Source organism: Dromiciops gliroides, chromosome 1 (assembly GCF_019393635.1).
Source record: "Dromiciops gliroides isolate mDroGli1 chromosome 1, mDroGli1.pri, whole genome shotgun sequence".
Classification (NCBI taxonomy): Eukaryota; Metazoa; Chordata; class Mammalia; order Microbiotheria; family Microbiotheriidae; genus Dromiciops; species Dromiciops gliroides.
The window spans coordinates 22,387,197-22,397,657 of record NC_057861.1 but is presented as its reverse complement, the minus strand read 5'-3'; the positions used below and the strand labels follow the sequence as shown (position 1 = coordinate 22,397,657).

Here is a 10,461-nt window from a genome sequence, read left to right as displayed (position 1 = left end):
CATCCCACTCACAGCTAATGAGTGCCTGAGGCTGGATTTAAACTTGGGTCTTCCTGACTCCAGGCCCAGTTCCCTATCCTGAGCCACCCAGCTGCCTCCCTTCATTACTCCTTACTTAAGATGATTGTATAACCCCCAAGGGATTGAGGGATCCACTAGGGGAGAGGGTTGCTGGAAGACTTGTGGAAGGAGGTGCAAAGTTTCCCTGATGGTCAAGAGGCTTGGATATGAACCCTACTTTGCCTGTTTTGTCAGATTCAAGAAAACCAGTCCTTTATCCAATGTCTTGTTAACCTTAATGCTTTCACGGGGCGGGCAGGACCCTTTTGGAGAAAGGTATGTGCCAAACTGCGTTGGCCTAAATGACCTCTGATGACCCTTCCAATTCTTAGCCTGTTATTCTGTGAACAGACCCGAAGACCAGTTCATTAACAAAACCTAATTTATTAGAGATAAAAAGAGTCGTCTCACAGACCATCCATTCTGTATAGGAAAACAATAGAAGCACATTAGCAAGTTGATTGTATACATGTCAGTAGCAAAGAAAACCCACATTCATTTGGGGCCCACAGGCTCCCGAGTCATCTTTGCCCTGTGGGGAGAGCTCTTCTCAGGACCAGAGGAGGCCGGCTGAGGTCAATGGCAAAGGGCAATGGTCTCCATATTGAGGAAGCGGACGTGCATCTTGGTCTCTATATCTATCCCCTGCCAGATCTGGAATGGGACGACAGGTCACCATTAAAGGGAGATCGCCAAGACTTGTTCAGGGAAGTGGCTTCATGCTGACTGGTCCATATTCTCGGCCCCCTCCCTGCAGCACCGCCCCTCATCCAGTTTTTTTTTAAATTAATAAAGTATTTTTTTCCTGTTACATGTAAAGATAGTTCTCAACTTTTGTTTATACAAGCTTTCCAATTTCAGATTTTTCTCCCTCCCTCCCCCCTCCCCTAGACAGCAGGTAATCTGATATATATATATATATATATATATATATATACACACACATACACACACACACATACACACATATACATATATACACATATATACATATATATATACACATAATAACATTAATCCTATTTCTGCATTAGTCATAAGAGAAAAATCAAAGCAATGCCTCATCCAGGTTTGAAAATTTCCAAAGCAGGTAAAAAGTGACCAATGAAAATTAGTCACTGGGGGGCAGCTAGGTGGCGCAGTGGATAAAGCACCAGCTCAGGATTCAGGAGGACCTGAGTTCAAATGTGACCTCAGCCACTTGACACTAGCTGGTGTGACCCTGGGCAAGTCACTTAATCCTCATTGCCCCACCCAAAACAAAAAAAAATTAGTCACTTATGTCTCTACCATAGGTATGAATAGAGGAGGGGAGTTAGAAAAGTCCTTCTATTTTCAAAGGGGTTAATTTGACTATGAAGTTAATGTTCCTTTCTAGCCTTAGAGGCCTCTTAGGTTGTACAGTGGATAGAACCCTGGGCCTGGAATTAGGAAGACATGAGTTCAAATCTGGTCCCAGATATCTATCAGCTATGTGACCCTGGGCAAGTTACTTCACCTTCACCTACCTCACCTGTAAAATGGGGTGATAATGATAGCACTTACCCCACAGGGTTATTGTGAGGATCAAATGACAGAATATTTTTCAAGATAGCTCTTGGAACTTAATAGGCACTTAATCTGCGTGTTTTCTTCCTCTCTTTTCAAGGTGATCAGAACAGCACTAAATGCAAGTTATTAAGTATTGAATTGAGGCTCTGGGCTTAGGACTCTACGATTAATAATGAATGACCTGCAGCTTCTCCTTCCCTGAGACAGAGCAAACACTTTCGTGACGATTACCTTCCTTGTCTTTACAATACACCTGGGAAGGGGTAAAGGCCATTCTCTTTTTACAAAGTGAGACATTGAGGCCCCAGAAAGGTGAGTGAAAGTCAGACATCTGACTGGGAATAGAATGTCAGTCGAGCTTAATTCTAATCCAGTATTCTGTACTCCAGATCTCTCTGTCTCTCTACTCCCCACCCCCCCATCCTCCTTTTCTTCTCCCCCTCCCTCCTTGTCTCTCCCCTTCTTTCTCTCTGTCTCTCTCTCCTCTCTCTGTGTCTCTTCCCTCCTTGTCTCTCCCATCCTTGTCTCTCCCCTTCTCTCTGTCTCTGTTTCTGTCTCTGTGTCTCTGTCTTTCTCTTTGTCTCTTCCCTCCTTGTCTCTCCCCTTCTCTCTGTATCTCTGCCTCTCTGTCTCTGTCTCTCCTCTCTCTGTGTGTCTCTTCTTGTCTCTTCCCTACTTGTCTCTCCTCTTATCTCTGTCTCTGTTTCTGTCTCTGTGTCTCTCTGTCTGTCTCTTTGTCTCTTCCCTCTTTGTCTCTCCCCTTCTGTCTCTGTCTCTCCCTCTCCTCCCTTCCCCCTCACATTTCTTTGGTATCCCTTTTCTCTTCGTGGACTCCAAGTATAAGGGGAGAGGATGCCCTTGGGAAGCACGGATGACCGCTGAGCATTTCTGAACTGAGAACTTCCAGCCTCTTACGTGCCTGCTTCTCTTACATGTCAGACATGGTACCCGGGCAGCAAGGAGGCCAGAAATTGGGAGAAGTCACAGCTTCATGGGACCCAGAGCTTTGGCATCTCCCTCCCACAGCCACAATCACCGCAGAAGCCAGAGAGAACAACCACAAACTGGGAATGGCCACCACAGGCTCCTAAGAACCCTCTTCTGTCCCTCCTGCTTCCTCCCGTAGCACCCACCTTTAGGAAGTCCTCAAAGGTGATTCCCTCGTACACTTGATCCGGTTGCTGGGGAGAAAGCAAACACAAATGAACAAACACTGGGGGGCGTCCTGGGAGAGAGGAAGGGACAAAAGTGTCCTCCATAATCAGCCCCCTTCCCCCCACCTCCTTCCCCCGCCGGTCCAGTCTGGCACAGCAAGAGTCTGAGGACAGGAGGGTGTGGACACCTCAAGGGACACTGGATTCCAAGGAAAGGAGGCTGGGCTTCTGGGGGGGGGCAGGGGGAAGAACTGATGAGGAGAAGGGAAGGAAAATGACTCATTTGGAAATACGGTTCAGCTGAGGGTGAGCCAGCAAAGAGATTTCACCAACCCCAGGAGTGTGTGTGTGTATATGTATGTGTGTGTGTGTCTGTATGTATGATGTGTTTATATGCATATATCATATATGAATGTGTGTGTGCATGCATAGACAGGATTGGGGAGGAGAGGTTCTCAATATGTAATTTCATTTGGGGAAGGGGGAGAACTCCTGGCATTGACTTCCACTGAAGTTGACCATCAATTTTGCTTTAGAGAGAGACCCGGAGCACAGTGGATAAAGCACCAGCCCTGGATTCAGGAGGACCTGAATTCAAATATGACCTCAGACACTTGACATTTACTATCTGTGTGACCCTGGGCAAGTCACTTAACCCTCATTGCCCCGCAAAAAAAAAAGTTAAAAAAAAAGAAAAGAAAAGAAAAGAAAGTTGCCCAGTGCGCTGAATTGAACTGACTTTTCTGTGTGTCCCACAGCTGAGTAGGTGTAGAGGTGGTGTGAATGCCTGCAGACCCTTCATGGATCCATTATTTTCTTAGCATATCATACGTGCATATGTGCAAAATGAACACAATACTCCACGAGGAATCTGACCAGGGCTGGGTCAGCCCATCACCTCCCTAGTCCTGGATGCTGTCCCTTTCTTAAATGAGCTCAAGAGACTAAGGCCACCACATCACAATGTTGATGGCCACTGGCTTTGCGGTTATCCAAAGGAGCCCCCAACCCTGTTTTCCTCCATCTTGTAATTCTGAAGTTGATCTTTTTTACCCCCAATCGAATACTTTACAGCTATGTCTCTCTTAGATTTCATGATCTTAATCATGGACCATATTTCTAGCCCCTTAAGATGCTGTCATATGAGGCACTGGCTGTTCGTTCCTGCTTTGTGTCAACTGCAATCTTTTTGTTTGTTTGTTTTGTTTTGTTTTTGCAGGGCAATGAGGGTTAAGTGACTTGCCCAGGGTCACACAGCTAGTAAGTGTCAAGTGTCTGAGGCCGGATTTGAACTCAGGTCCTCCTGAATCCAGGGCCGGTGCTTTACCACTGCACCATCTAGCTGCCCCCGTCACCTGCAATCTTGATAAATGTGTCATCTATGTCTTTATCCCAGCCATTGATGAGGTGGTTGAACAACATAAGGTTAAGGACAGATGTCTGGGACATTCTACTAGAGACCATGCAAATGGCAGCTAACCATTAAATAACAACCACCACAATAAGAGGGTTTTAACTACAAATCACCTTACAAATATTCTCTCATTTCATCCCCACAACCACCCTGGCCTGTAGGTTCTATCATTACCCCTATTTCACAGATAAAGAAACTGAGACAGGGCAGCTAGGTGGCGCAGTGGATAGAGCACTGGCCTTGGAGTCAGGAGGACCTGAGTTCAAATCTGGATTCAGACACTTAACACTTACTAGCTGTGTGACCCTGGGCAAGTCACTTAACCCCAATTGCCTCACTAAAAAAAAAAAAAAAAAGAAACTGAGGCAAACCGAAGCCAAGCAACTTCCCCAGGGTCACACAGCTAGTAACTGCCCAGCACACTATCCATTGGGTCACCTCGCTGCCTACTGTACTTTGGGTCTAGCCATTCTATAAGTTCTGAATTTGCCTAACGATTCTATGACCTAACCCACATGTCTCCAGATGTACAATCCATCGCTGGCCCCACACTTGAAGCCTTTCCAAGCCTGGCTAGGATCTGTCAAAGCTTGTGCTCCCTGGCATGGCTTTTGAGTGCCCGGGGTCACCATGCCATGATGAGGCATTAGATGGGATGACCTTAGCAAAGATGGAGTGATATTGGGAAAATGCACAGAGAACACACTCGCGCGCGCACACACACACACACACACACACACACACACACACACACACACACAGGCACACATATCAGTTGGGCAGCTACTAAAATGCGTCTGTGGATTTTATGTTGCTCAACAGCTGCCAACAATTTTACTATGGCAAATTAAGAATGCTGTCACCAATTGAAACTGAAGTAGGATTGGGAGTAATTTAAGGAGGGAAAGTATAATTAAATCAAATGGGAGTTTGGCCCAGCACGGAAGCAAGCCGGGTATCCCGGCCCTCTTGATCGGCCTCTGTGCTGCTGTGGTTTAATTTGCTGAATGTACCAGATTTCAACCCAGCCAAAAGCCTCCCTCAGGACCAAAAGACCAGTCTGGAAAAGACGAGTAAATAAAATGACCCAAAGCCTCTATCTCCAGGGACAGTCCCAGGGCCTGAGATCATACTGCTGCAGCCGGCAATCTGTCTCCCAGTTTCAGTAATATAATTAGGAGACATGTGTGAGCTTTTCATCAGCTGAAACACCTCTCCACTCCTCTCGGGATGCCACAAAGAAGACAGACATTTCATGACTCAAGCTACCGATGTGAAGATCTCAACTTTTACCCCGTTCAAGGATGGACAAACGCTCAAGGGGAAAAACCAACTAAGGCCTGACTAGTCTTTCAGGCTGGGTGAGCAGCCATGGTTAGGTTGGGTACTATTGAATCCAGAACAAAATCAACACAGATGAGAATGGGCCCCATGACTGACACCAAGGCTTCCATCTCTCCCCCTTTAAAGGAAGAGGGAATACAGCTAAAGGGTCACTAGTTGATCCAGTGGAGAAGAGCATTGGACCTGAAGTCAGAAAGACCTGAGTTCAAATCCAGCCTCAGACACTTACTAGCTGTGTGAACCTGGATAAGTCACTTCCACCTGCCTCATTTCCCTCTTCTCTAAAAAGGGGATCATAAAAGCATCCACCTTCCAGGGTTGTTGTGAGGATCAAATGAAATAGTTTTTCAAACTCTAAATGCATAATATAAATGCTAGTTTTTATTATCATTATTATTATTATAGCTGTTGTTATTGACAGTCATGCCTGACTCTCCGTGACCCCATTTGGAGTTTTCTTTTTTTTTTTTTTAAGTGAGGCAATTGGGGTTAAGTGACTTGCCCAGGGTCACACAGCTATTAAGTGTTAAGTGTCTGAGGCTGGATTTGAACTCAGGTACTCCTGACTCCAGGGCTGGTGCTCTATCCACTGTGCCACCTAGCCGCCCCCATTTGGAGTTTCCTTAGCAGAGATACTGGAAGTGCTTTGCCCTTTCCTTCTTCAGCCCATTTTACAGATGAGGAAACCGAGGCACACATGGTGTAGTGACTTGCCCAGGGTCACACAGCCTGAAAGCATTTGAGGCTAGATTTGAATTCTGGCAGATGAGCCTTCCTGAGTCCAGGCCCAACACTCTGCACCATGGCGCCACCTAGCGGCACCATTACAGCTGTGGCCCTTCCCAGTTTCAGGCACCTTAAAAGCCCTTACTAAGTTATTACCCAAGAAGGGAGAAGCCGGGCAGAGCTAACGTCGTTCTGGAGCTGTTGCTTTAAAAGGTCGGCTTGCTCCAAGCTGGTCCCCCTCTGCACACAGAGAGGACCGTGGAAAGCCTGACTCACCCGAGTCTCTCACTTTGGGTTTTTCACATCATTTCCCAGCTTTTCCTCCATCATTTCCATTGTCCCCAACCCTTCTGCTCCCAACTCCAACCCCGGCGCCCTCCAGGCTTTGCTCAAGTGTGGGAACAAAACCTCAGAGTTGGAAAGGGTCTCCAAAGCCACCCGGGGCCACCCTTACCTGGACAAGAAGCCCTTCTCCATCAACAGGGCTCACCAGGCCCTGCTTAAAGGCCTCCATTGATGAAACCACCTGTTTTATCCCTCATTTAACATTTAGCATGGTACACTGCACAGAGTAAATGCTTAAGAAATGCTTCTTCCTCTTCTTCCTCCCTCCATCCTTCCTTTCCTTCCTACCTGCTTTCCCTTCCTTCGCCCCCTCCCTTCTTCCTTCCTTCCTTGATACCTTCCTCCTCCTTTCTTCCTTCCTTCCTTCCCTCCATCCCTTTTTTCTTTCCTTCCTTCCTTGCCTCTCTTCTTCCTCCTCCCTCCCACCTTCTTCCTTCCTTCCCCCTTCCTTTCTCCCTCCCTCCTTCTTTCCTTTCTTCCTTCCCTCCTTCCATCCCTCCTACTTTCCTTTCTTCCTTCTCTCCTTCCATCCCTCCTTCTTTCCTTTCTTCCTTCCCTCCTTCCATCCCTCCTTCTTTTCTTTCTTCCTTCCCTCCTTCCATCTCTCCTTCCTTCCTTCCTTCCTCCCTCCCTCCCTCCTTTTTGCCTTCCTTCCTTCCTTCTCTGAACTCCAAACTGGACCCAGGCTTAATGCCAAGCCCTGCCAGATGCCAATACCCTGAGCTGGACACCCATCTTCTTGCTGCAGGAAAGCTCACCATTTGTCCCACACAGACACTGGCAGCCTCCATCATGGCTCCATCAGCAATGGATCTGGCTGACTCCTTTTCAATGTGGGGGTTTCCAGAAAGCAGTTCCTCTACCACCTACCAAGGCAGAGACAGATGTGAGTGACATCTGAGTCAGTCTACAGAGGCCTCCTGAAAGGCAAGGAAAGGGCCAAGGTGGGGAGCATACTTTACATTTCGATATTCTTCCAAGGTGATCCGTCCATCACTGTCAGAGTCGTACATGTGAAAGAGAACTAGGGAGGGGCAGGAGAGAGAGGGAGAGGGAGAGGGAGAGAGAGAGAGAGAGAGAGAGAGAGAGAGAGAGAGAGAGAGAGAGAGAGAGAGAGAGAGAGAGAGAGAGAGATTAAGATTCAGTTAGCCTGGTGTGAAAATAGAATTACCCTAGGAAATACCCTTGGTTATTTATTATCTTGGGTTAGCTTCCAGATCATGAGGTCCTCTATTGTACATAGAAGCCAGAAAAGAGCTATGTTCCCATTCTCTCCCCACTTGACCCTTGGATTAGCTGCCTTCCTTCCTCTTCTGAAATCAACCCAACTAAGAGAGAGAAGACCAAAAAGCCAAATCAGAAAGCTAAAACTCACTACAGAAATGGATCATGGTACATTATGCCGTGGCCACCTCTGGGTTATTTGCATTGTAATCTTTCCAGTACACAAAGAGGATGGGACTGGGCACTCTGGCCAGTGTTGTCCTTAGCTCCTCAGCCTACATCTGCCTGACTCCACTGTGGTTGAGAAAGTCACCACCCTGCAAAGCAGGTCATTCCATCATTGAATGTTCTGATTATTAGGTCATTCTTCTGTAGGTTGAGGCAAAGTCAGTCTGCTTTTTATATCCACTTATTCTGTCCTCTGGAACTAGGTTTGCTGTTGTTGTTTAACCATTTCAGTCGTGTCTGACTCTTCTTGACCCAATTTGGGATTTTCTTGGCAGAGATATTGGAGTGGTTTGCCATTTCGTATTCTCCAGCTCATTTTACAGATGAGGAAACTGAGGCAAATGAGGTTAGGTGACTTGCCCAAGGTCACACAGTTAGTAGGTGTCAGAGGCTGAATTTGAGCTCAGGTCTCCCTGACTCCAGGACCAATGCTATATCCACTGAACTGGAATTAGATAAAATAAGTCTAATCCAGTCCATTTGGGATCAAAATTTTGGGAATAGGGAGTGACTTAATCCTACCTCTCCACTTGATCCTGTCTACAATAGTCCCAAGAAGTGATTGTCCCACTTCTGCTTATATACATCCACTTTATCTCATGAGACATTTTCCATGTATAAATAATGTAGGAAGTGATAAAACTCAAAATGAGCTCAGGCTAATGAGGGAAGTTAAGAACAATAAAAAAGTTTTAAGCTATATCAGAAGAAAACTAATCAGAAAAGGGACAAGATCTTTCCTTGGGGTGCATGGGACAATCATAATGGACAGAAGGGAAGGTAGAGCTTCTTTTGCTTCTGTTTTCTCTTCCAAAGAGAATCACCTTTATTGGAATGACAGAACAAAAATAACCCACACCAATTTGATACTTAAGATAAATAAGAATATATTTTTGACTTGCCCTTGATCAACCACTATTATGATATCAAAAGATCATGGGAGATGAGAAAGGTACCACAAGATTGGAGAAGGACAAATGCCCTAATTTTCAAAAAAGGAAAGAGAGCAGAACCTGCCACACTATAGGCCAGTGTACTTGACTTCTGTTCCTGGGAAAGTCCTAGAACATATCATTAAAGAGATGGTGGGCGAACATCTAGAAAAGAAAGCAGTGATTACAAAGAGCCAACCTGGCTTCATCAAGCACAGGTTATACCTCTCGCTGATCTCATTTCTTTTCTTTTCTTTTTTTTTGGACAGGTTTATTAGACTAGAAGATGAGGAGAATGTGGTGACTAGATTTTAATGAAGCTTGTGATGAAGTATAGCATACTCTTTTTATGGAGAAAATGGAGAGATATGGATTAGATATTCATGCAATCAGATGTATTCATAACTAGTGGATGGACTCAAAAGAGTAGCTGCTAATGGTTCAGTATCCACAGTCACATGTTGTTATGTATTGAAGGCAAGGTTTGAACCCAGGTCTTTCTGACTCCAATTCTGGCTCTTTATCTGCTATGCCATGCACCTGTCTTTATTAATAACAATAACTCATGGGGGCAGCTAGGTGGCACAGTGGATAAAACACTGGCTCTGGATTCAGGAGGACCTGAGTTCAAATCCGGACTCAGACACTTGACACTTACTATCTGTGTGACCTTGGGCAAGTCACTTAACCCTCACTGCCCTGAAAAAAAATAATAATAACTCACTTGGGCATTATTTACCTCATGGAATCATCTTGCTCTTGTGCCCTCATCACTGTAGGTAAACAAGATCTGGGTCTTGTTACAAGACTGTAAATGCTGCTGTTCCCTAGGGACTTTCCATCTGCCCTGCACCTGACCCCTCCTCTAGGGGTTGTTTCCCCTCATTAGAACATAAGCTTCTTAAAATCAGGGACTATCTTGCTTTTCTATTTGTATACTCAGAACACAGCACAGTCCTACAATAACATACCATAACAAGTGCTCCCAAAAGTCTTTGTGCCATTTTAGGCTTTCATAGTTTGGAACTGCACTAAGATTTTGGGGACACCCCATATAAGGATCCCTGATAATATACTAGAATGCATACTAGGTCTGGGTTCAAATCCTGGCTCAGACAATTGGGGGTACACACTGTCTAGTCTACAGCCTTCTGGGGCCTTCCTATGGCAACTGAACAAGAGGGAGCCTTCCCATCAAACTTACATCTTAGCTTCTCCTTTCTGCAGTGCTCCAGCTGTTCCTCATCCATGTTGGTCTCAATTGGTCTAAAGTAAGACATTATGGTCAAGAAATCTTCAAAGTTAATCTCATCAGCCAAGCCATTGGGTGCTTTTCGGAGGTTCCTCCAGAAGAAATTAGGGAGAGAGGAAAAAAGTTAGGACTGATTCTGCTCAAGGAAAAAAATATTTATAAGCTATCTTTCCTAATAACTTTTCTTCATTTCTTCACAGAAAATTTCTCACTGTACACTAATGGCATCTG

General features: G+C 45.5%; 1 protein-coding gene across 1 annotated transcript in view; it reads right to left on the bottom strand.

Moving 5' to 3' along the window:
- Nucleotides 1-424: 424 nt before the first annotated feature.
- Nucleotides 425-10,461, bottom strand: part of TESC (tescalcin) — a 60,462-nt gene continuing 50,425 nt past the window's right edge. Inside the window, exons 4-8 of the mRNA XM_043979083.1 lie at nucleotides 10,183-10,322; nucleotides 7,557-7,618; nucleotides 7,353-7,460; nucleotides 2,745-2,792; nucleotides 425-714 (exon numbers count right to left, since the gene is read on the bottom strand). Coding sequence (XP_043835018.1) covers nucleotides 637-714; nucleotides 2,745-2,792; nucleotides 7,353-7,460; nucleotides 7,557-7,618; nucleotides 10,183-10,322 — 436 coding nt within the window. The 3' untranslated portion in view covers nucleotides 425-636. The remainder of the gene's footprint in view (nucleotides 715-2,744; nucleotides 2,793-7,352; nucleotides 7,461-7,556; nucleotides 7,619-10,182; nucleotides 10,323-10,461) is intronic.